This window comes from Tyto alba, unplaced genomic scaffold (genome assembly GCF_018691265.1).
Source record: "Tyto alba isolate M040663 unplaced genomic scaffold, T.alba_DEE_v4.0 Super-Scaffold_45, whole genome shotgun sequence".
Taxonomy (NCBI): domain Eukaryota; kingdom Metazoa; phylum Chordata; class Aves; order Strigiformes; family Tytonidae; genus Tyto; species Tyto alba.
Genome location: NW_024881321.1, coordinates 42,314,757 through 42,341,521, shown reverse-complemented (window position 1 = coordinate 42,341,521; position 26,765 = coordinate 42,314,757). Strand labels below are relative to the sequence as shown.

Sequence of the window (26,765 nt, the reverse complement as noted above, 5' to 3'; positions counted from 1 at the left end):
ATTAAGCATGTCTCTTAAGTACCAACCAAGCACGGCGGTGAACGAGCTATCTTTCTGCTGTTACAAGAAGAGAGCAAATTCAATGGTGGTACAACACTTTCCTCTAAGTGTTCAAAACTCTCCAGCAGACCCACTTGGCCTACTCTACAGAACAGAGAAATAAAAGCAGCTAGGGGAATAAAAGTGCCCTAGGATCACTGTAAATCTTTACTTCACGGAAAATCTTATCTTGCACATGAATATGAGCTGCGAGTAAATTTAATGTGTGGATTAGGTACTGTGCGGTCTCCCTCATGGTGGGCTTTTCAGACTAAAAAGAACAAAAGAATAATAATGAGTGTTGTGTTTCGGTGTGATTACAAACAGCTGTAATTTACAGCTGGACATTCTCCATTGCAAATGTATCCAGCAAGTGCTTCTGGGTTAGTGTAACAGACTGCAAAAAATTAGCTTTTAACTTCAGCCTTAAGGTCATAGTCCTGGGACTATGGGAGTCAATAATAAAATCTGTTTAGCTCAGTGGGATTAAGCAGGTTTAAGACCTGGCTTAACCACACTGCTTACTGTTAAATAACAACAGAACACACTGAATATTTTAGTTACAGACATTTTTCTTCATTTGAAAGCTATTCAGGCCGTGGATATGAGAGTCAGACAATTGAGGACATACTAGCACTAATACCATTAAGGTATATGAGTTAAGTTCTTGCTCTTCTCTGTCCCAGAAACTGAGCAATCTGTATAGTTAGACCACTTTACTGAAGAGCACAATAAAATTAAAACCAAGCTGTGCAGTATAAACATCGAGGATTTTTCATGAGAGAATGAAAAGCTAATGGGGCCAGTGTATATTTCCTGACAAAATAGTTGGTGCGTGTGCAGAGCAACCTGTCTTGTGGAAGCAGAAAAGCTGCTTCAGTCAAGCTCCTGGGTCACTAATCTTTGTGTTTGACATAAATCTGCTGGGTGTTACTATGTCATTCTGAAAACAAGACAGTGCAATACACTGAAGAAATCAATGGCTACAGGTTTAAAAACTCTTACTTTTTTTGTTTGTTGGTTTGTTTTGTTTTGTTTTATTTTCCTCTTTCAGTTTAGCTAAATATTACCTTTTTAACAGAACCTGAAAGCAAAAACTGCAACAAGAACTGCTGGAGGATATTAAAAAAAAATAATAACAGAGGCAAAATTACTGAGAGCTTTATTTAAGATGCCATCTCCCTTTGTGCTGGGAAGTGCTAGTGTGTGACCGGGAGCTCTTAGTTGCTACTGGGACACAAGTAATGAGCAGCAATATCATAGGCATCCTCATTTTAGCCAAGACTAGACAGAAACTGCTGTTGCAGTGTGGGTTTTTGGCCCCTTGCCCTCCTGTTTGCTCACTGCAGTAAGGTTAGGGGTGGCAGGGAGGCACCCGCCCGCAGGGTGCATCCACGCCCTTCCCAGCACCTCCTCTAGAAGGAGGGTGCCCCAGCAGCCGAAAGTTTGCAGAGCAGGTGGGAAAGCTGTAGTCTGTAGGCATGCTTTTAGGGGTAGAGAGGAGAATAGCTGATCATAAAGACTAAATCCAAGGTGTGACAGGCAACATTTAAGCCCTTTTGCCCTGAGAATGAGAGCGGCCTGTGCCCAGCTCCCTCACCCCAAAGTGAGGTAGGTATCATCTATCCACCACCAGCACTTTTCTTTCGAGGGGAGACAGAAAGTGCACTGCGGGGTTTGGGGCTTGTTAACTACCTCCAGGGGCACTTCTGCAGGAATTCTCCTCATTCAGCCCAGGGGAAGGATGCTGAGAAAAAAACCCCACATTTTCTTTGGTCATGGTATTGTTCCCACCAAGTGCAAAAGCTGCTTTGCCTCTGGGGCGAGCTTGCACACCTCCAGGGAGAGGGGTATAATGCTGCCTCTGAATCCTCTTTCATTTTGAATTTGTCCCAGTTACAGCAAATACTTGTGTGCCCTACAACTGTGCCAGTGATTTCACCCATATCCCATACATTTCACTCGGGAATTTTTTTCCTTAAGGGGGGGGTGGAAAAAATTCAAAACAAAACTGTGTTTGTAAACTTGGGGGGGGTGGGGAGAAGAAGGTCGATAATTTTGGCAGTCTTAGCCTCCAAGCAGAGAGAAATGTTACTCATCCATGCACAACATATAATTCAGCCTATGTGACAGGCTCTGCTCTGGAGAAATCCTGGCCTGAGCTGGCTTCCAGAGTCAATTACCGCTTATTCCCAGGGAGGCGGGGGGCGGGGGGCCAGACAGAGGAGAGGGGGCTGCCAACAAGGCATGGGGAAATTTACACTGTGTCAGCCTGCATGACACAGTACCTCATTTGTTGATAAATGTAAATCTGCTAGTTCTTTTTCACAGGCACTAAAATGTACAGTCTCTCCTCCCCCTTCTCTCCTCCCGTTCCCAAAACTGGAAAAGAAATCAGGACCATCTTAGAAAGCTACCTTATATTTCAATCAATCCTCTTTCATAAAAGTCATTTAAGGTAAATACCTGTGCAGACCTAAAGCCCAACTATAACATTTACTATGGCCCAAATCCTGAATTCCTCACTTGGGCAAGTTTCCCACTGAAGTTAATGGATTTTTGCTTGAAAAAGACCTGAGTAAAACCTGAACATTGACTAAGGGTTTGGTCCACTGCTTATCTGCCTGGAGCACTGCTGCAGTTCCAGAAGAAGTGAAATAATAAATTAAATTCCTCCAAAATGCCAATCCCTCAAAATTTAAGGGGTAAAAAAGGGCATTGTTTTTGTGCATAAAACATACAGAGATTCTCATCAAAAGAAGAGTAATTCCCAGGGAAAGGATTTGGAAAAAGTCAGAAGAGAACATCTCGGAATAAATGAAGTACTTATTGATGAAAAATGAGCTCAGATATATCTCAGCAAACTCTAAAACTCAGAATTTACTGCATCATTCATGCCTTCTCCAGTAAGTTTCTTATCTCTCGTTTGGTATCATAACAAGGGATTCTGCATACTCTGTATGAAATACAAGACTGTGATTTTTGCAGTAATAAACTCTACACATGCATGACAAATCCAAGCATGCAAAATATTTAACATCCCAGTTCACAGATACTTTGGGGACAAAATCCGATTATGAGTTATATGCCACAATAAATAGGGCTCAACGTTTCATAAAGCAATTTATAGTTCATAAAAATGACAAAATGTACCTGTCAGATAGAACGCGGAGAGCAGATCTCTGTGCTGCCTGCTGGAAGAAAGGGCAGAGATGTTTATTTTATATTCTGACTTGAAAATTACGAGCACAATCAACACTTTAAAAAATGCGTTACATACATTTTTGTCACGTGTTCAAAATGTTAAAGTATGAGCAAAGTAGCCGAGAATCTACAGTCAAATGGACATTCCAGCCTAGTAAATGTAAGAACACTTTGTTAAGTATGCCATAAACCAGAAGACTGTCAAAGCACTGCACAGTATTTGAGGTCTGAACTACTGTATTTAGATGATTTTTTCTGCAGTCCCTGAGAACTCAGCAGGGCTCAGTTCTCTGCCTTCCCGTCGCCCTGCTTCCGCACTCCCACTCCCTCTCCTTTACCATTAGTCTCCTCCCATTCTTCCACAGAAACAAACATCACATATTTGGTTCCTTTTGCGATGAAGCCCGTAGCTATAATTATAAATTTTGTAAAGCTTGCCAGAGCTGCTGCAGACTTTTCATGAGTGCTGCCATGTTAATCTGCTGGCAACTTTTGTCTACACAGTACAGGATTGACCTGTTGCTGGTTTGCTCCTCAGTTTTTGCCTAGTACAACTCTTTGGATGGGGTGGGGAAGTATGGTGCTTGTTCTTGTGTTAACCAGCAGGTCTGGGAATAGAAATTGTAGCCTCTCATGTTTAACAGGAGTTCCAAGCCTATCCCCGAGCTAGTCTGCCACTTTATTATTATTATTCTTTCCCCTCCTTCAATCACTTCAAGCAGTGTGATTCATGGCTTCGGCACAGTAACCAGCTGCTAAGCAAAGATCAAACCCATAATGTTTTGAAAATCTACTTTAAAGCCTCCATTCTCCTTGGAGCAGCCCCAAGTGTCCCCTTCCCAGCCGTACCTGCCCAGGCTGTGCCTCACCTGGCACAGAAGGGACACACAGCTAAGCAGCATGGAGAGTCACGGGGCAGGGAATTAAATGTCTGTTTTCTCTTTGCAGTTACCAGTAAATATGTTTTGAAACCGTTCTCTCTGGCTTCTCAGGCTGCTGGGGGCTGCATCCCTATTCCTGAAAAAGCTGCACAGCTTGCAGGCATCCCGCTCAGCACCAGAGAGCATGGAGGTAACCCTTCTGGCTAGTCAAAATGCTGCTGACAGGCTGCAAAGAAAAACTTGACAAAACCTGACTTGTGGTTACAGTTAAGGAGCATTTCACATAAAGGTGTGAAAAGATCCCCTGAGTAGATCCCTGCAGATCTGACAGGGGTGCAGAAATGCTTTGGGAAGAGTTGCTACTTGATTTTGGAAGCAGCATTTCTGCTTGTGAACTTTCTGGAATAACTTGTGTCTCTGGGGTTCCCTGGTGAGAAGTAGTTTGCCATGTATCACACTCCAAATTGTTAGAAGACAAGGTGTCATGGCACACAGGAAGGTTTTGCCCTAGTGCTAACTTTTTGTGGTGGGCAGACAACCTGTGGGAAGGGCTGGGAAGGTCCCATTACCTCAGTAGAAGTGTGCCCATGGCACGAACATGGCATCATCTCTTACAGTCTCAGATAGGTCATCCGATTTGCATGCTCTTTGGATACAGTGCCATGCATACAGACCACTGAGTACACGGCAGGATTTAAGGGGGCAGCCAAACCTCCAGTCCAGCAGGCTGGCACCATTTTTACTCTCCTCTGCACAGGGCTCGTTATGACAATTACATCCCACGTCTTGCATAAAAATGCAGGAGATACCCAAACTGTAGGTTTAAGAATGTCTTATGGCTTAATTTCTTCTTTAATGTGCTGAGTCAATGCAAGTTCACATCCCCCCATATCTAATCACCCTCACTAGCAGGAAGCTATGTCCATTTTGAGTTTTAAGCTGCCCAGCTTCAGTGCTGAGGCCTGCGCTGTGTTATGTCTTTGCCTGCAAAACTCATGAGTCTCCTCTCACTATCAGAGCCCTTTTCCATGGTCAAGTTGTGTAGACACCATTCAGGTCACCTCTCCTTCTTTTCTCCTGCCAGCCGCCAGGGCTAGTCTTTCCCTCACAAGCAGCTACTACATGGCAGTGTTTAAGCCACTTCTACTGTTTCCCACTCTTGGCTCAGGCCACCACAGGTGCTTACATGGTTGTGCAATGCAACAGGCTGGAAAACTGATCCTGCTGAAAAATAACACATTTCCTTTTTGGTTTTGTTTGGGTTTTGCTTTTGGTTTTGTTTGTGCTTTTTTTGGTTCGTTTGTTTTTTGTTTTGTTTTGTTTTGTTTTGTTTTTTGGTTGTTTTGTTTGTTTGTTTGTCTTTTTGTTTGTTTTGGGTTTTTTTTGTTTGTTTGTTTGTTTGTTTTTTTCTTCCCCAGGTTATTTGTAATGTGGATTCCTTTTCTGAGCTGCTTCTCCAAGGAGAGGGAGTCACATCACAGGGTGCAGTGTGAGAATGGGAACGGGATGGTGGGGACAATGTGCAGCAGAGTCCTTTGCTGCTGAGATAAGGGCATGTCCACCAGCAAGGTCATTTTTACCTGACATCACTCTCAGTCCCTTCTGGGGAGCTGCAGAGCACCCCCAGAGCAAGGTATGTGGTGGCTGCCTTAGCCAGAAGGCACTGAAGGAGTCAGGCTGCTCTGTAGCCACAGGCCTCATGGACTTTACAGAGACCTCAAAAAAACAAGCATGGACTTTAATGACACTAAAATCCCCAAACATGGGGATGTGGGGTGCATATCGCTCTTGTATTTCCCTAAAATCCCTAATATTGAGAGAGGGAGAAGAGCTGGATACTTTCTCTTCCAGTCTTGAGGAGAGCTCCAAGAGGAGAGGACTCTTGCCTTGACCTGTTTGGTGTGCTAATGAGGCCAGGCCATATGGCGTTGGACTGCAGCCTCAAGAACCAATATTCAGTTTCTGTCTTGGTACATCCAGTTGCTGACAGCTTTGAAAAGGTGATCCCTTCTGGGCAAGAAACTGGGTTCAGATGACAGGCAGGGCAGCAGAGAGAAATGCACAGGTACTTTTCAGTGAGATCATTCTACTTTTTCAATTAGTCTCTCATTTTAAGTCCTTTAATAAATGTCCTTCTTCACCAGGATGCAAGGCAGATTGCATGGGGCACCTCACTCTTTGATTGGTGGTTGCACGTTCTGTAAATGAAACTATTGATTTCTTTCTTACACCATTTGAAAATACAACCGTGTTTGATTGCATATTTGTGTGACCCCCTGAGTTGGTAATGGCCCCATTTCTAAATGATGGGGGAATAAGATCCAGTCACAAGTTTATTCTTCCTCCCTGGAGAAACAGATCTATTGCCTGCAATGAAAGGCAGTTAGCAACTATTCGGCAATTTTAATTCTAGCCTATATTGCTCCCCTCTCCTTGAGAAAGTGAGCTGTTGTAATTAAAGGTAGTTAGCAGTTCCCTAGCAAGTATAAATACTTGCAGCCACTAATTACAGTCTGCTCTCTTGTTCCCCTGCTACAGGACTGGGCTGCTCAATTTAGGGGGAAATATCTGCCCTTGCTTCTTGCTAACAGTTTTTTTATGACTCCATTCAAACTCATTCATGAATCCCCATGGAGAGTCATGACCCATAGTTTGAGAAACTCCAGCTATAGAAACAGCTTTCTGTGATTTATTATGTTTCTAATATGCTGGTATTATCTATGTAACAATGTAAGCAAAAGGGTGGTACTTAGTATCATATACTGCCTGCATGACTATTTTTTTAATAGCTTGATTTTAATTGTGCTATTTAATTTGCATTTTATTTTACATCATTAACAACTTTACTAAGGCTAACTCATCATCCATCAAGAAAGATGAGAATATGTTCTACAGTCTTTATTATTCCTGGAAGTAAGTGACTATGCTGGTTATAGAAATTAGAGATAAGAAATAATTTTGGAGTTTGATAGTGCTGACAGAACATAAAGATCTCTAAGATTTGATACTAAAAAGTGCTTTATGGAAAGTTTAATATTCTGTTGATAAGTGATTGAGTGTGTTCACCAGTAATGAGTATAATCCTGAATTTTCAGTTCTTGGAATCAGTGGGGTTACTGATGGAGGAAGGTTCTCCTCAATATGAACATGGATACTGGAGGTCAACCCACCACATAATACCTTTGAAGCTGAGTAGGAAGCACGGAGGGGTAAAAAAAAAATCACTTAGATGACTCAGGTACTTTGGCTAGAGAAACCAGCCACAATAAATGAGATGAATTACTCCGTTTCACTACATCAAGAGTTGCAAATTACAGGATATGGGCTGGTTAGACTTCTTCGTCCCCCACTTGAGTTGGTTACAGATACATTTAGGGCAGAGTTTCATTGATCTGCCTATAGTTCATTAGCCATTCATGAAAGATTCTAGCTGTACCCCAAGACTACTGGAACAAAACAAGTTTTCAGCCAGCAGTAATCATGTTCAGGTTCTCAATCTCCAGAGATTACATCTCCTTTCTCCATCCTTTATTGCAATGATCCAGAGCTTGGGAACATAATCAGCAGATATCCAGGTTTCAGTGTGTGTTAAATGAGCTACCAAAATTACTTGAAGTGTCACAAGTTGCAATCTGTTGTTGAAAGGAAATCAAAGAGGAAATTAAATACTTTCATTGTAATTGGGACTGAGCAGTGAGCTAGTTCACTGTAATTGGGACTGAGCAGTGAGCAGAACGGGTTGAATACAGCTATTGAGCTGGAGATACAGGAGTGCTAAGAGCGGTCCCCAGAAATCCCTCTCTTTTTTTTTTTTTTTTTTTCCTTTTCTTTGTTTTTTTAATCTGTTTGGAACAGAATTGCTTCATGAACTGCTGGGCTTGCAGGCATTTTTGGATAAGAGGCAAATGAGAACTACTGAAGCATGAAGCATGTTCTGCTGGGCTCGGTAGAGTGTATTGGAGGCACTGTAGGCTGACTGTGGATGCATTTTCCTGTACCTCACCCATGGCATGCTTTAGCAAAGAAATTGACCATTGGCAGATTCAGACATCTTGCTTTCCATTTTTCCTGTCCTGTGGATTAATTGCTGTTATCGCGAGAGAGCTCAATTATAGCAATTGTATGGAGTTACACCTGTTACACCAGAGACTTCACTGAGATGGCATAAGTGTACACAAGGTGAGAATTTGAACCATTTATTTGGTGACAGTGTAACAATGCATACTACCCGTGCATGAGTAAATTGCATTGCTTCCAGAGTGTCTTGTTGTCTTCCTCAGGTGGTAGGTGTTGCCCTGGAACTGTGCAGTGAACCATTTATGCTCTAAGTGAGCATCTCCCATATTAGCAACCACCCAGACTGCTGGATGTCACTCTGTATTGGACTGTAGTTAGTGAGCTGTAGATGAACTTTCTCCAAGCCAGGGTTAAGGAGTCATTACTATATACTGCCATTTGGGAACCAGACCGGAACAAATACTATTGTTTCTGTCTTCTTTCACATTTCACTCATCATATGTCTTCCATGGTGATTCTCTTTGGTATTGTTTGGTCTTAGCTTAAATGCAGTTTATTCCTAAACTACTGAACCCAGGAAGAAAATTTTGTGAAGGGCACAACCTGACTGCAGGCCGTAACTTGGGCCACAGGACTCTCCAGAGCTATTTTCTGCTTCAAATCTGGGAGCTATCATGGACCTGGAGAAAAACTTCTGGATAATCCTCTTATGGTGAACCCACCTCAGTTCAACCACATGCATGGTTTTCCACCTTCTGTGTTAAAATATGAGTTTAGTCCAACTCTGTTTATAGGCACCTTCTTGCACTGGAAATTATACCTTTCCCTGTGAGATGGAGCTGCCTTCCAGCCACCAGCCCTGCTTCAGACAACCTCACTTCATTGTGTGGATGTCCTTCACTCCAAGGCATGTATTTTGAACGTCTAAGGCATCCTTGTCCCTCATTTCAAAACCCTCTTAATTTTTTGGTGTTTCTCCTTGAAAAGTGCAGAGCTGCACAGTGTCTCAAGGATGCTCTCATCAGGGCTCAAAACAGAGTTAATGAAATCCTCTTGCACCTACAGACTTGTTTAAATGTCCATGAGTGTCTTGTGGCCACAAGAAGTTGCCCAAAGCTCAGGTCAGGCAAGTGATTCCTAATGTGCCTTCTCTCACTGCGTTATTCTGTACTCTTCACTGTTCCTAGAAGCTTTGCTTGAGGATTGCTTTCCAGTGTGGATTTCTGAGGGACCTAAAATCACTTGTAAACTGCAGCTTGAGTATTTCTCTGTAAATTTGCAATATAAACGTGTGAATGTGGTTTTCACTATCCGGTTGATATTTATTTAAGATTTACAGGCTGCAAGACTTAAAAGGGTCTCCCTTCCTTCACCTTTTGGAGTTGGTTATCATCAGAGGCACATCTTCTAAGAAACTATAGAACTCTTTCTGGATGTCATGATTTCTCCAGGCCTTTCAACACCTCAGTGTTCATTTTTCACCCTGGAGTTTTATTATTATATTTCTGGCATACATTGTTCTTTCTCCTCTGCTTTGCCCATTAATCCTTATTAATCTTCAGGGGCAGCACAGTCTAGTGTCTTGAACATTGCACCTGGGAGTGAAAGACCCAAAGTGCTAATCCTGGCTTTGCAGCTGACTTGCCATGTGGCTTCAAACAAGCCACATCTCAGTCTCAGTCTCCCCGTCAGTTCTACAGAGATAATAATTCTTGCTTAGCTCTACCTAAATACCTCTCAGGGGCATTGTGTTAAGTAGTTAATACTTGTTAATGATTTGGATCTCCAAATTACTGTATAATCAGCATGGGTATTAACCATACAGAGAATTTTGTATATCTTTTGTCCTGCCTCTGTTCAGATTTCTCCTGCAGTCTGGCCCCAACAACCACACAGGGTTTCAATGTACATGAGTTAACTTTAATCCTTTTCAGTGGAGATGAGCAGGAGGAAAGTCCTTCACACTGTACGTTATTAAAATGGTCAACTTTCAGTGACACTGGAGGAAGGTCTCAGTCATTGAAAGTGAAGCAGTGGTCACCTTGGAAAACCTCCTCTATCTCCACAGAAGTAGTCTCCTAATCCAGGAATTGAAGAGCTGCTTAAACTTAGAATATCGCAGGCAAAAATATCGGTGGTGTTCCACAGGCTTTACAAGATTTACTGGGAAGTCTGAAAGCTCAGAAATTAAAGTTGAATTATTCTAAAAGCTCATATGTGAAAACAGGGGAAATACAAGACTGAATTCCCCAAGTGGTGGTATCTCTGACCAGGGAGGTGCTTTTTCAATCAACTATGATGCATTTGCTATCACCCAAGTATCTGCTTTGATTGTGCTAGGAAATAAAAAAAGAGATGGGGGATAACATCCTAAGTTGATTGAAATCAGCGGCTAAACTCCTGCACTCCTGCTGACTCTAGAGGAGGGAGAATTCATCCTAGGTGCAGGAGAAATTGTAGCAATGGTTCCCCAGTCCCTTTTTCTTAAATTCTAGTTTTGATGGATTGGCTGCTGGCTCTTTTTGCTTATTTTGCATCGTGTTCTACAATAGCTGCTATTCCCTTTATAATGTCCATTTCTTCCAATTTATTTTCTTAATTAATTTGTTTTTTATTCCCTTAATCCCTATCCCTTTCCATGCTCCTTTTGCTTTCTTTCTCTCAGCTGCTTCTTTCTCTGTTTCTGTGCTGTCATCCATCTCTGTGTGCTACATCTCCTTCACACAGCTCCTCATGCTGACACCACCCCAGCCCAAGCTGTGTGACCAAGGGGAGAGAAGCAAGCTTGGCCTTCTGTCTTGCAGACAGCAACAGGCATCTCCTAGAGAGGCTGGGCATGTGTGTTTGTGTGCATGCACACATGTGTGAGAGAGATACAAGTGGGGTATGTTCTCTTTTTTAATAGCTGTAATATTACAACTGACCCTAATATGTGCTCCAAACTATTTGTGGCTGCTGGTTATTCAACCGTTCTCCTATAGGCACGCTGGAATGAATTTGCCCGAAGGCAAACAGGCGCTTTGTGGCCACGCTTAAGTGGGGCAAAGACTTGGGCACGGTGTCTGGTTTTGGAGAGGGCTCTCTGCTGCAGCGGAGCGGTGCGGCGGCCGAAGGGCTCATGAGGGATGGGGACAGGGGTAAACCAGGCTGGAGATGTGGGGCTTAATCCTTCTTTAAGCCCCAAATTAGCTGACACTGCTCAATTGATTGTAGTGGGATATGTTCCCATGCCAGTCAAAACAGACGTTCGTACAGTAAGTAATTCCAGTTCGCAAAGGGAAGAAAACACCATCCGAAAATTTCAAGAAAATGGGGTTAAAGAAGTTACAGTAGATACAGAAAAAAACTGTTAGACTTGAAAAAAAGTGATACCAGTGGAAAAGGGCAGGCTTTGGAGATTTACTAGAGCTAAAACTTAGTTTAGTCACGACATCCACATGAAGAGACAAGGAAGATGCCCTTGTATTTTATTTTCCGGTCTATTTTTAGAGGTTTGCTGCTGAGGAGCATGGAGATGCTACGTTTGGAGTGCCATGTTTGAATTTCACCAAATTTTGTGCACATCCAAGAGCCAAGCTGATCTCTAACCTTTTTCATTGTCATTCATGGTTGTGGCATTCAAATTTAGATCTTGATCCTGCCTGCCAGTGCATGCCACACATTGAATTTGATTTTGTAAGATAGGCAGTGACATAAGCCAAGTTTGGCAGGACAAGACTGAGCTTTTATTTTGTTTCATCTGACAGTTTCAGTGAGGCGATCTTGGTCTTCTTGTCATGCTTTGTGGAAGTGCAAATTTAGATGTCACAGAGATTTTAAAATCAGAGCTGGCAAACCACAAAAAAGCTTGGCTCAGCTGGCTTAAATCTCACTCTGGATTTTAGTTAAGTTGGATACCAAAAGGATTGCTTCTCTAATACATGAGAAAGAATGAACCGACTTGAGTTAAGTAAGGCTGTTACAGTGGCTATTCCTCCAGTCTAAAAATGCACTCACGCTATAGTGACAGAGGGCTGAGCAGGGCATTTGGATTAAGTAGAAAACCACCTGAGGTTCCAGCCGTTCCTTAACCCAAAAATTAATTTTTCCACTTTTGCTTATCTCTGCTTTTTTTGTGCAGGTTTGGTTGCAGTCAGACTCACATGTGGCCAGACTTCATGAAATAAGTTTGCTGTGCTCAGTGGAGTGAGAAACTTCTCATCGGATATTTTTTTTGCAGGTTTATCAGGGCATTTTTTTGAGAGAGAAATTAATTTGCAGAGATGATGCAGGCTCTGTGCTTTTTTTTTTTTTTTTTCCCAGGCCTGAGTGTCCTCATCTCCTTTTTCAACAATTTTCCCTTCTGATCAAGCATCAAGTATCGCACTGATGAAGAGGTGAATAAAAGGGAGAACAACACTAAAATGACTTAATGTGGTTAAAATATTCGGACATGGCATATGTGAATGCAATTAGCACTGCCTAAAAATAGTTCTAATGATGAACAGGGCTATGCAGTGGCATGTTATAATTTGCCCAATATAACTTTTCTCTATAGATGTACCTGACTCTGTGCTCTGTTCAGCTGATCTTTGACTTCAGAAAGTGCTGTACTAACAGAGGAGGTCTTATGGAAAGAAAGCTTGTAGCTGCTTTGCCCCTTTTTCAATTTGATTCAAAATTCATTACAGATGGTTTCAAATTAGCTAAACTATTACATTTCATATGCAGAAGTAGTGCTTATAAAAACTCTGATAAAAATTTTTCCTCTGAAAGAAGGTGGATGCCTGACCGTTCATTTCAGGATAATTTTTATCTTTTTGTTGTTTATTGGTCCATACCCAGAATTGAGAGGGAAAAGCCCTACACATTATTTAAAAGATTGTCTTTGCATATTTTCTTTCTCACTTCCTTCTGGCTACCATTAAAGAAATGAAACACGATTTTATGGCTTAAAAAAAAAAATAATTTTCCTAATATTATTTACATAGGGACATGGCCACACCAATTGCCATTGACTGTGTAGATGGACTTTTGCCCTGTTGTAACGACAGGATGGATTTGGCTGGTCCTAAATGCCTACACTGCAGACAGTCTTGCTACAAAGATGCATTTCCAGCACTGAGCCATGGCATCCCTCAGCACATACGTGACCGGGAGGAAACATAGGCACATATGTCCCCACTGGAGCTGCGGGTGTAACTCGAATTAGCATCAAGTTTTCCAGCTCAGCCACGGCCAGGGTGATGCTGGAGCATGGATGGGTCCCCCAGGGCCACCAACCCACCCTGGCTGTCCCCAGGCTGCTATGGGTGGGGGGGCAGCCCCAGGACTCCCAGGTGGGCGCCAGGCTGGGTTGGCTGCCATTGCCCTGTGGGTCTCCGAGTGGTGAGCCAGATCAGGCTGCTGAGACTATTATTTTAGTGTGCTGAAGTTGTTCATGGTGAACTTTCTCAAGCCTGCTCTTCCCCCCAAAGTCTCCTGTGAAGCGACATGGCTTTCTATTTGTTTTGTCTTGCCTGCGGAGGGGCTGGTTTTGCTAAGACCCTGCAGGGCCAGCCTGACCTTGTCCCTTTCTAAGCAGGGCAGCCACTTGCAGGTAAACGCTGCCTTCCCTCTTCCTTTGGTGCAGGGCATATGAGCAAAATTAATGAACCCAAGAGGACTGTTTGCTGCCTCCCTGTATGCTGGGCGTGGAGGGTGTCTTCAGCCACCGCATTTACCTCCTCCTGCAGGGGGATAGTATTGTGGTTATTTAAAAAAAAAAAAAAAAAAGTACTGAAGTTGGGTCTTTTCTTTCAAGATACAGCAGGGGCTGGAGTGCGGAGCCATGTCCCTGGGAGTGTGTTCTGATTGCTTCTTCAACTTCTGTTTATACGATTTTACAAAATGTTGGCAGGAATCAAGAGCACATACCAGGGTGTTGGCTTTTATGAACCCCATGGGATGTGAAAGTCAAGCTTACTCGATGAACTTTGGTTGCATATTCCAGACAAGCACAATGACTCTATTTATTCAGACTTGGCAGCCAGAATGCAGATTGACTCTGTGGGTAATAAATTTTCACAGCCACAAAACTTCAGTGGCAACCAACCTGATCCCGCACAGAAAAAAATGCATACAAGGAAGCAGACTTGGGCTGCAAAAATATTAGATTATTATTCCATGTATGCGTACCAGTCAGTTAATTTATTTGGCTGTTGATTGACACGAATTTCACAAATGATGCCAGGGATCTTTTTCCCCTTAAAGGAACTACTTTCTATTACAAAATTTTCATATTGTAAAAGGACAAGTAGGGGGGAAAAAAGAGAATTGTTCATATTACAATTGACAATCTCTGTTTAATATTTCACCCAAGACTGATTTAAGTTATCCAGTGACCTCTACGGAGAAGAGCAGGGTATTATAATGGGGTCTGTTTCATGTGCTATGCCACACTTCAAGGAACCAAAAGGCAATAACCACTACAATTCAGTACTCCGAACAATCTTAAGTACAATTTTGACATCTTCATGCTACAAAGCTTCAGATGCTTTCTCAGAGAGATGATGATGAAATTATTACTCTATGTGTTTTAAATCAAAACGAATTGGCTCTTTTAACTTGCAGATTTATGTTAACTACCTTGGTATCTGTTAATTGCATGCTCCTCAGATATTGATTGGGGATTAAAAAGTATATTTTCTTCAATCTGTGTGATGTAAAATATGCCAACAGGAAATTTTCCCTCTGCATATTAGATCCTATGATCATTGCCTGTAAAATTGAAACGATCAGTTTAAATGGATAAACTATGCTCATTAAAGAGGAAAAATACATTTATGTAATTAAAATTAAGAGACTAATATGTGTGGATAATGTAATTACTGTGGGCGCACACACACTCAGCTCAAACTCAGACTCTTTTGCTTCTCCTGGGTCTGTGAATCTCACTACCTTAATTGCTGGCACGGAGGGAAGGGTTGGGGATGCCTTGCCTACTGCCATCCCGAAGCTCTTAATTATGCCTCTGCCTTACATTTGGCCTCTCTCATCCATGGCTCATGTTCCCTGAGTCAGTCACAGCCCTCCAAATGCCAGTCATTGGAGTGCAGAAGCACCCATCCCCCCCTTGCACTGCTTCAGAAACTTTCCGTTCACTGCCCAGTGATTTCAGACAGAAATGCAAAATCTCCTGCAAAGTTTTCAAAGCCTTTCCCTTAAACTTCCCTGTTTAGAAATTAGCAAAATCAAAAGCTTCCCAGTTCTTGTACAGCTCACCTTCAGCTCATTGACAAATTGGACTAAAATGAGTCTGATAGCTTAAAGGTTATTTAATTATGTAAGGAATACCTGGGAATCACTCATGTACTGTTCCTATCCCTTTATCTTTGATTTCTTTCTCTCCTGTTCCCGAGCTCAGGAAGAGATCTGAGATTAAAAAGCCTCAGAATTAGAAGTAAAAGGAAACTGGTTCTCCCTCTGACATTTAGACACAGATCCATGTTATAATCTGTGCATTTATTGGCAGAAGGGGTCTGTGTCATTTTTTGTTGGGCCTATTTCCTGTGAGGTAGATGGAAACGCAGTGTTTTGTTTATCTATCGGCATATTTATTTCATATTGTTCTTTAAGCAAACCTGCAGATCTCAGCTGAGGTTTTGCAAAGCATTCCATATAGCAGGAGCAAGCCTGTGCTTACAGGATATTTTTATCTGTACAGTCAAGTTAGAAAAAAATGTGACTAGGAAAGAGGACTAAATCACAAAGTAATTGCCGAAGGTTGCTCACACTAGGGCCCATGACGATTAGAAGTGAATAATGGGATCTCAGCTCTGCTCTTTGCTGTGCGGGTGGCAAACTCCGTCTTGGCTCTGCAGAGCTTGTTTGAGCACTGAGGTGAAAGACCCAGGCTGTATCAGCTGTACCTTAAAGCTCTGGTTACTGAGCAAAACCTTGCATTGCACACATAATACTGAGCAATCCAAGTGCATGGAAGATGCTAATAGTTGTAAGTGGTAAGCTAGACCGAAGGTACCATGTGTGCACTCCCAAACGACAGTACTTTTCCATGATCCTTTCTCTGCCTAAACCTGCTAATGTTCTTTTATCTCCTGCACGATATACACTTTCACATGTCCTTTTCTGCTTGTTACAAAGCAAACCAGAATTTCAGCTCTCTGGCTCTTCCAGCCTGCTCGACACTGATATCAATTACGCAGGATCCCATTTCCCTTCCCACCTGAAGGACAAGCCATCTCTCCTGACCACTGTCTTCCCCCTCCCCTACCACCCAGCCCCTCACTGCAAACACCATGGCATCTCGGTGTGCTATTATTATTCTTCAGACATCTCTTCTGTCCCTCACTTCACTTTACTTTGCCCTATGCTGTCTATGATGTGCTGTGTTTTAAACTATCTAGACAAGCAGGAAGAATAATTAAATGTGAAGTATTTCAGGATGAAAATCATTAAACAAAAAGAAATTGTATAAATATGTAAATAATTGAATCTATACGCTGAATCTTCTTAACACTAAGAAGCTTTGCTCAAAATAGATGAAATAATGGTTTAATATAAATATTAAAAGGTTTTGATTTACCTATTATTTTGAATATATTGTAAAATAAAGACTTCTAATAACAAGTGTTCAAGAAAACCCTGGAAGAACTGCATGCCTACATACCTAGAATTATCTTTCTAAGATCCTGAATTTCTGATAGCTCCAGTTACCCTTGACTGAAACAATCACATTTGAAACCCATGTTATATCCAGGTCTGGATCCATCTGTGAGATTCAACTAGGGGCCATATTGCCCTCATATGCTCCGGTGAGGGCACAAGACAAGTATTTTAGTGCAATAAGGAAGGGAAGTGGTCTTGTCCTCTCATCCCCAAGCAAATGACCAATGCCAGTATACTGAGAAGTAGAGAGTGTGGCATAGCACTGCTTGGCAATGAAGCACTTGGCTGGCCATGGGAAAGTCAAGATTCAGCCCTATTCTAGTGAGTACTTAATTTTAGACAAAACACAGCGATGTTTTAAAGAAAACTTGAGAGACACATGCCCCCACCAACAAAAACAATCTCTCCTGACACATGGAAAACTTTGGCTGACGTATCTGATCCCAGTCAGGTAGTTCAGGGTCGTTAAAACCCAGGTAGGTGCCCTAATTGCTGTATTATGGAGTAAACCAAATGCACAGTGAAGGCTTTCTCTCAGCTGTCCTTAGCCTTCTCAGCATGCATGGGCCATGCACAGACAGGACTGAAAATGCTCAGAGGAGAGGAGAGGTCTGGGGGGATGCCAGTGGGGCTCTAGGCAGGTAAGAGGTAAGCAGCCCAGTGCCTAAACCCTGGGGCCAGCTCATGATTGCAAGGTTTGGCCTGAACCCTTAATCCAGAATTCCTGTTTCTCCCTTCCTTGGTCGCTCTTTAAAACTAACCAAATCCGAATCAGAAGGAGACTGATACAAAAACCTTCTGGGTCACATCAAGATAATAAATCAAGAGCACTGCAGACTGTTCCCCACCAATCCAGCAGTTAGCACACACGGGCTGGCTCCAAACAGCAACATCTGTTACTCCAGTTACATTACTTCCATGTATTTTGATAACCTTTATGTATGTTTTGAAAATGCATTAGCAAAATATTTGCAGTAGCTCAGTCTCGACATGAAACATGCTACAAGTGACATGTTAGTTGTCTGATTCTTACCTGGTCACTCTCTTCTTCATCGCTGCTTAACTTGAGGTCATCTTCTAGCATTCTGGAAAGCAAACAGTAGAATAAATTATAATTTACCAAAATGCTTTAGATCTGATGTTTTCTCTGAGCTACTGTAAACATTTAATAATTTAAATAGAAAGAAAATATATTTTATCCCAGTAACTCCGTAGATGTGACACTTTATGATTTTTTCTTATCCAGTTGTTATCAATTAACTTCTTAATTCATTTCCTAATATTACTGCCCAAGGGAAAATGTTTACTAGAGTAATAATGGATTTTGCAAAGATTCTTGTTATTACAATCACTGACAAACAATTTTTATATGCTAAAAATAATATTTTTGATGCTGACAGGTCAGTAGTCTCTCTGAAAGGAAAATTTTGCTCCATTTGGCTCTGAGCTTACAAAACAGAAGTAGATATTTACATTGGCATTACTGCAGCACAAAATAAGATTCAGTGATGTTTCCCAAAGGCCATTTTTACTTTATTGCATGTTTGATGTAAAATTGACATTGACTGAAACAATTAAAAATAAAATATATTGTTTCAGTGCACAAGAGTATCCACAAGGATTTCACTGTCATATAAACGTAGAAAATAATGCATCTTTTCTAATGAGAATTTCATCCTCCCTTCCCGTATCCTTTCCTCAACTCACTTAAGCTGGCTCACAAAGAAGAGGAGTTTGTTTTTACCTCTAAGCATTTTTTTTTACAAGCTAGGATTAAGTAACCAGCAGTTAAAGGAGCTGAAAAGGTGCAAAGATTTCCCCCACTGCTTGAAAGATCTTCAAGAATAGGACCTTTTTTTTAAAAAATCTTCTGTAATAATAAAAATAATTCAGAAAGTTGATAATATTTCTTGTGTTCTGGAAAAAGAGAATCTGTAATATCATCTCGACTCCAGAGGAAAGCTTGGTGAGCAATTCAAGCACATCCTGTGATGTGGGTGGTCCCTGGAGTGTAAATATATCAAGACGACATATGTAGTAATTTCAAACCACCTCCTTGTACTTGTGCCTAGATCTTCCAAGAGCATGCCTGAAAAGCGTGACTTTTACATGATGTGCCATGTCTTAAAAGAGCACTGAGCCTTACCACCTTCTCCTCAGCTCCTCACTATACTTGCAGTCCCTGCCTGTTGCTGCCATCACAGCTGCTTCCCTATTTCCCCGCAGCACCTTTTGGGGAACGTAGGTGTTTAAGAACAGGATCGAGTGCCAGAACAGAAACTCCTGCTAGTTCATCTCTTAAAGACTTTTGTCTTGCTTTTTTTCCCCCCACATTTCCTTCTACTTGTGCCAAGATGTTTCCTCTGTAAAATTAACATATCAAATTCAGAAAAATCTCATTGCAATGCAGACACCTCAAGTATATAAGACACCCATTGTGTTACAGAGACTTGACTATCTCACAGGAAGACTTGCCCAGGTTTAGTACAGAAATACATCCACACGCAGGAAAAAGCTCACCCTGCCATCTCCTGAGTCAGTACAATCTCTGGTGGCCAAATTGATACAGCTGTTGGCCAAGCTAGCAAGCCCTGCTGGGAAGTAGGTAAATGGGACAGGTATGAGTATATCATAAAAGTATATCACAGGGATCCAAACAATCTTGTAATTGCTCTTTTTTTTTTTTTTTTTTTTAGTTAGATCCGTTTAGGGCATCACTGAGAAAATAGTTCTTGAAAATAGAAAGATCTGGGACTGGACATTATGTAATAAAATGTGACAAAATCTGCACTGATAGTTATTTAGCCAGGAAGAGATGTGCTTATTGTGAAAAGCAGAGCATCCGTTATATCACTGCTCACTCTTCCTTTAGTTTGAGTGTGTAAATTTCTGCTATTGAAGTGGTAAAGCACATTGTTTAAGATGTAGCAATTCAGCTCTTCTCCTAAATGGAAGCTGAAAAACAAAAGTGCATAATTAAATGTTCTAGGTAGCTCTATGCATTTATTAGTGTCCTGACTTTTCCTATAAACATATAAAAAAAAATGTGCATTATGAGACTGATTATATGCAACTATGATGCTTTGAAGGCTTCATTCAGGTTGCATGGAGGTGTGAGTGGAGGTAAGGTGAGGCACCAGGAGTGCAAGCAGGAACCATCCACACAAAAGGAGCAAGAAACCACAGTGCTGGTCCATCAAACTCCCCTTGCTTATACGTTTTAGTCCATCTTTATTTTCATTGTCTGTTTCTCATTTCAAAAGCGCTGCTCTCCAAGAAAAGCATTGCCTGCCTGGGTCTTGTGGCCTCTTCTGGAACTACTGTCAGCATACAAACAATCTCCTAATGCTGGGGATAGGGAAAAACAGGTCATCATAAAATGCTTGCTTTCTTGCTTGCTTTTTGTCCCTGGAGTGGGATCTGGTCTGCCTGATCCATGCATTTATTGCAGGTTAAAACAGCTTGCCAATGTAGAGGTCTACCTTGTAAAGGCAGGAGCTGTTCTCTTATTGAGCAGGTATAACTTCCGTGCCTATAAGTTTTCATTGGTTCGCAGGCTACTTTCACTGTCAGGTGAGGCACTCAACCCTGATCTACAAAGAAAGATACAGCCAGAGCAGGACACACTGGCACACTGGACTTCAGCTTCAGCCGCCAGCAGTCCTGGAGAGCAAGGTCCTTTGGACACGAGGCAGCTCTCAAAGCCCAGGCTGAAGCACATCCTGGGTGAGAGGGAGTTATGTGTCTTACATGGACTCCAGTCTGCAGTAAATGTCTTAAGGAAGCTAGATCAATTTTGAATCTGTATGCTTTTGAGGAACACTCCTCCTGAACAACTCATCACCATCATGACAACGATGATCATTCAAAGTCCATAACAAAGTCCATAAGTAGACCCCACTTGAAGAGAGGGATTAGAGGAAAAGAAAAATACTCCAAGCTCACAAGAGGTATTACATTAATTTCTAATTTATCTGAAAAGCACTTCCTCACAGATTCAGCACGGAATGAGCTTTGGTGTACCCTGTGTTAGCAGAGAACTTCAGATCATGTTTAAATCAACCCCTGCTTGGTACGGAATTTCTTTACATATTCTGGCAAACTAGTGCAAGGATGGACAGACAAACACATACAAGCTCATGTGCAAACACAACCTTTTCAACACTGCCTATCTATAGCTACTCTCTATAACACCTTTTTCAGCATATGTAAAATCCAGGCCAGTAAGTGACATCGTCCACGGGCTCAAAGGTTTTTTGAAATGGATTTGTCTTTGATGTAAAAAGATAAGTAAATGTAATTTTGTAAATAAAAGCTAGAAGAATGAAGTGGCATTTGAAGCAGCTCTGAAAACACACACCACCACTTAGGGTACCCACATTTGAAAAGAGCATGTACATTCAGGAAGTTACTTTGCAGAACCTAATTATACATTTTCAGTGAAATCTCTGTGAGGTCATGAGGCAACAAAGGGTGGGAGGCTCAGGCGGGAGCTCTCACTGCAGTATAATTAATGCATTTGTTCCTTTCTCCACAAAGAACGTGACAGGTAGAGATGTAATGAAAGGAAATGAGGATGAGTTTGGGATATTGAGAAATGCCTCAGCAGGTCAGCTGCGTTATTTCTGCAGTAGCCAATTAAGGAGTTGCAGCCAGGGGTGCTGGGCCACTCAGTTATGGTGAGAAAGGAGGAAGGTGAAGGGCTACTTACAGGTAATGAAAAATAGGCAGAAAGTCCTCTAGAGTGCATAAGTCTCCAATAACTGTGAATACTAATGTGACTGCATGTCCAGATCTCCTGCATAGCTTGTTGGAAAGCCTGACCTCTTTCATCAAGGGCCTGCTCACTGTGTTGGTTCAGTAGGATACTGAAGCGGAGTGGCCATGAGGGGCACTGAAGAGGGACTCTGAGATCCCCTGCTCATCCCAGCATGCCAAAGGGCCAGGACGTGCTCCTGGTCAAAAGTAGCCAGGATTTGGGAAGGGAGGTCATCACAGGCTGCCCAGGAACCACCTTGCGCAAAGGGAATGGCCAAGTCGAGACTTGCAGCTTCACCATTTTGTCTGTCTGTCTTTTTTTCACAATTTTTATTTGCTGGAAAGTCCCAAGCAAGTATTATCTTCAGCCCCAGAGTCCAGGAGATAGCAGGAAGATATCTAGTTCTCCCTCTGGAAAGTAACATCAAGTTTCAAGTGTGAGGGTAGAGCCAGGGCCCAGGTCAAAGATTTTTGGTCTTGAAAGAGCTGCTGGGGAAGGATGCTGTCAATGGTGCAGTGTCTGGGGGAGGCCATCTTTAATAGCCAGTTGGGAATCAGTTGCAATTTTGAATGTCTGGAGCTAGTCTGAGACCCTTCCAGCATAGCCCTACTTAGGAGAATATCTATTTTCTTCCAGGGTGAAGATACAACCCCACCCAGGATTTAAACTTCACATCTGCTGGTGCACATGAAAGAAGCAGCAAGCATCACACCTTGCATCCTACTTTAATCTCTGATACATTTCACATTCTTTGGCCTAATGAATTCTTTCCTTCCCCCCTGAAAATTACTTATTGAGGCGTAAAATTCTCAAAAAATGCCTCTGCGTTTTTGTTCTGTGATTAGAGAGATTCCCTTTTGGCATGTAAATAAAAGGACAAGAGAAGAGGCCATGAAGATTTTCAAGAGAGGTTATGAAAATGAGGGGCAAAACCCTCCTTGTGTCCCTCCAGTGGTCTAAACTACTATATGAAATATGGTCTTCACAATAATTTTGATAATTAGAACAACAACAACAAAAAAAAAGAACAAGATGGGAAAGGAAAAATATTGATAGTAATTAAATCATTAACACTAATGCTTTAGGAGAGGGCATGCCAATGGTTTCCAAGCCCGGGGCACAAATGTATGTATGTTGCAATTGTCATTTAAATAAATTCAGAAGTCACCATCTTTGCAATTTGTGAAAGATCTCATGAATGTGTTAATCTGATCAAGTATATTGTTCCATTTTAATGCTAGGCAGTATCTCAGTCAGAATACCGTGTTTATTAAGGACTTTTGTGATTTCTGCTCACTATGTAGGAAAGGAACTTTGGTAGTGGAAAAATACTTTGATTTTAGCTGAAGAGGAACCCCACAAAGCAAAGAGTTGTGATGAAATATGAAAATCGGATAACTAAGTGTTCTTTCGAGTTTATGCCACCACAATGCTTCATCTGAATGAGGCTGTTTGGGGAAAATTTGGGAAAATTATCTTATTGTTTAATGCATAATACTGACATTTTCTTTTCTTTCCCATAAATGCATAGTGACCTTTCACGAACTGGACCTTATTTTCAGTGTTACCATAAACCCACAAAGAAAATAGATATTATTCTAGGGAGCAGTATTCTAGAGGGGTCTCAGACTGGCTCCAGATATTTAAAATCACAACTATTGCACTGATATATAGAGAAGAAAAGCATTATTTCACATTGTAGAAAAACAAAACCAAACCTTCCTGAAGGCACAACTCTGTGCAAGACCTTTAACTCTTGTTCTCTGTAAAATGAGAGTGAATGCCAGGTGGGAGTCTGATGTTCCTATCCAGACTGTGCCCTTATGTTACTGGGATTATTTCAGCTATGAGTGATCACATGCGTAATACCACTTAAGATCCGATAAGACAAATGTTCCTTCAGTTTTTGGTAGCTTTCTAAAAGAGAAATTCAAGCAGAAACATGCCTGGTAAGAAGTGCAGAGAATTCCTAAGAAACAGATTAACATGTTTCCTTCTTAAAAAAAAAAAAAAAAAAAAACAAAAAACCAACCAACCAACCAACCAAACAAAAAAACTTGGAAAGTAATGTTGCTGCTATTACCTTGGTTACCTGCATGTAACAGATGGCCAGTTATATCTGCTACTTACCTACAGCCAAAACAGGTATTTCAAATAGCTTTGTTTACTAATCCTAAATATAGGAGTAGCTGGTTTTATACAGTAGTAAATTTTAATTAATTAGATTCTGATTGCTGAAGTTATTTTTCACTTTAGTGCTATAACTGATGAAAATGTTTCACTTTAAAAAAGCTTATGCATTTATATTATCTGAAAAGTGTAGTATTTATTCATGTTTTATACGAAATAAAGTCAAAAGCTTATGGATTGAGGTAAACAACTAGATCAAGAGGATATTTTATAAACGCTGTAATAGAGCTTTTGGCAAGCTTGTAAGACCTCTGCAAGCACTGCTTGCAGCATCTAAAATTCACTCAGAATATATGATGTTTAAGTTGTAAAAACCCCTCAACTAACAGTTTGTGCAAGTTCTGCTACACAGAAACATGTAGGAAAACATGATTATATAGAATCCCATCAAATCTAATTAAAAACAGAGGGAGAAGGCCAGTAAAATCAGGCTGGTGAAATATTAATGTACTTAATGCGGGAATGAAGCATATATATCAATGTGAGATTTAATTCCAGAGTGTAGAATTTAAGTGCCTGAAAAACGGGCTCAGTCTATAGAAATAGAATTAGCAATTCCAATAAAAAATAGATGCTCTGAAGGAAAAGTTTTCTGGCCTTGGCTTAAATCCATCTAGGCTAGTCTACACTGCTCTCCAAAACCATTTAAACTGGCTAAATGCTCTGCTAAATTCCCATTACACTGACGGTCTCATTAGAAATGCAAGGCAGTCCTCTCTGAGTGATACCGCCATCATTTTCTCGTATGAGCAGAAGTTGAAATAAGGTTTCGTCTGCAGCAGCTGCCCCAGTGAGTGACTGTGTTTGCCCTGGTAATGTTTTCCCCCATTAAAGAAAGAGCGAACAACTGCAATTGAATCATATCCTGAATTTTCTAACTCCTTGTCAGGGTGGTAAGAAAGTCCACAGTGCTTTCTGAGAATGATGTTTGGGCAGAAGGACCTAGAGTACCTCCTTAAAAATGGGAGGAATTTTTCAGAAAAGCAGGGTAAGGAACCCGTGTGAACCCAAACCCTGAGCAAGGCAGCCACCTAAAAATGCACAAATACTCAGAGAGAGTGAAGAGCGATCAGCGACGTGTGGGCAGCTCATGCCTAAGCACCCGCCTAAGTAGTCCAATCACTCTGAGGACTTACCAAAGTTTCATGGCTAATCATGCTCTGTGTGACTGGAGGAAACACATTTGGGGAATAAAAATTTTGAATACGCTGCTCGCAATTTTCCAATCCATTTCTTGCCTCCCTGCCCCTGCTTCCCTCAGGCTCTCTGGGTGTGATTAGCAGCTATTTACTAACTTTCTCCCTCTGATTTCCTAGCAATTACTGATGCTGCCATCTACAAAATATTCATTTCAAATGTGAAATGAAATAAGAGTGTATGAACTGCACTACCACCTTGTGTGTCAGCCGTCGTGGCAGAAATCTTGGGGAATTTAATGGGTCTGAGACAGAATTTCCATCTGCCAAGCCTCCCTGATGAAGGTGTAGTGTTGGATTTTGTACTCGGTGATTATTTCCTTACAAATAACCTCTTTCTGCCTAATCCTCAGCATTACAAGCACCTGTCCTCAAGCTGGAGTCATCATCCCACACATATGCATTCTCTTGCTCCCTTGCAGATGACTGCAATCATCTGTATAACGCTGACCGTTCATTTAGCAACGTTCGCACCCGAGGCTGCAGTGGTGTTTATCCCAACCTCGCTGGCTGGGTGAGGGAAATTAGATTGTTTAGGCTAGAGCTTCTCCAACTTTGCTGTGCCGAAATGAGAAGTATTTCGTATGATCAAAGCAACGGGGACCGCGGCAGCTCCATGTCGCAGTGTGATGCCAGGGGCTCTGCCCTGCACACCAGAGGCTCGCGTGGTCCTGCCGTGCCCGGGCATCCTGCTGGCGCTGGCTCCCAGCTGCCTGCTCACCTCCATCTCCCCAGCGTTCCCAGAGTTGCAGCTACCCAAGGTAGAGTCCCCACTTAAAAACAGAGTCAGGGCGACATTCCTTGTTCTGGGATATACAACTTCATGTTGGTTTCTTTCAAGCCTCCTTTGTTTAATTGAAGGCTGAACTATTAAATTACTCAGACTATTTGAAAACCTGCTCCATCCTCAATGTTTCTTTTTCTGTCATCCTCAACAAAGTTTTACCATCAGTGAATATAACATGCCCTAGCTGCCAGCTCCCCACAGAATTAAATCAGATTTGGTTGATAAGAACTTACATTTCTTTCCTTGAAAGCAAAACACTGAACACAAATAATTATGCTCTTATCCTTCAGTTTCTTAGTAGTATTAAAGGAACCCTGTTTGGCCTCCCCTCAAACTTTGTGTGCAGTAGGAGGTACCAGGTGACCTGTCCTTAAAACTTAAACTTTCTTCCTTGGCCTTTTGGCATATTGCACAGCATTATCTGTCTCCTGGGGTTTACCCCACATTGCAAGATACATCACAAATGACCCTCACATTTTTCTGGCCAGTGGCCTTCATGGCTATATGGTAGCATGTAAGATCTGAGGCTTATGGATACTTGTATCTAGGGTAACTGATTTTAAATAATTTATTGTCTCTAGACACTGTTCAGCTTCCTGCCTGTCTACTAGGCACCCCGTTTTTTCTCATAAAAATATATTTATTGACTCTAACATTACTGACAGCTTTAAGATTGCCATCTAATAAGGGGCTATGGATAGAATTTTGTTATTGTTCTTTATATACCTTAAGAAAACCCTTATTCTCATTGTCCTTGAACTTTCCTCTGGTATCCTCCACTCCTTTTATCCACGTTCAGTGTTTTATAATTTCTCTTTTAGATTTATTGTTATCTTCCCCTTTCATGTTACATATATTTTATATTTCATCTCTATTGCACAGATTGCTTTTTCATTTTTAATTGCTACTTTTACTTCACCACTGAAGCCGAGCTAGCTTTTAGCAAAGTTGAATTTTCCTTGATTTCAGAAATGCAGCCTTTCACTAACCTAACAAGCTCTGCTTATAAAATTCCAGACTTCCTTGTTTCTAAGCTTTTCTACTCC

The 26,765-nt window shown here is 41.5% G+C and overlaps 1 protein-coding gene across 3 annotated transcripts in view; it reads right to left on the bottom strand.

Moving 5' to 3' along the window:
• AFF3 (AF4/FMR2 family member 3) overlaps positions 1 to 26,765 on the bottom strand; it is a 332,912-nt gene that overhangs the window by 74,126 nt on the left and 232,021 nt on the right. For all 3 annotated transcript variants that reach the window (XM_033004937.2, XM_033004938.2, XM_033004940.2), the window contains 2 exons: positions 17,821 to 17,872; positions 3,193 to 3,233 (listed from right to left, as the gene is read on the bottom strand). In XM_033004937.2, the coding sequence (XP_032860828.1) occupies positions 3,193 to 3,233; positions 17,821 to 17,872 (93 nt within the window). The remainder of the gene's footprint in view (positions 1 to 3,192; positions 3,234 to 17,820; positions 17,873 to 26,765) is intronic.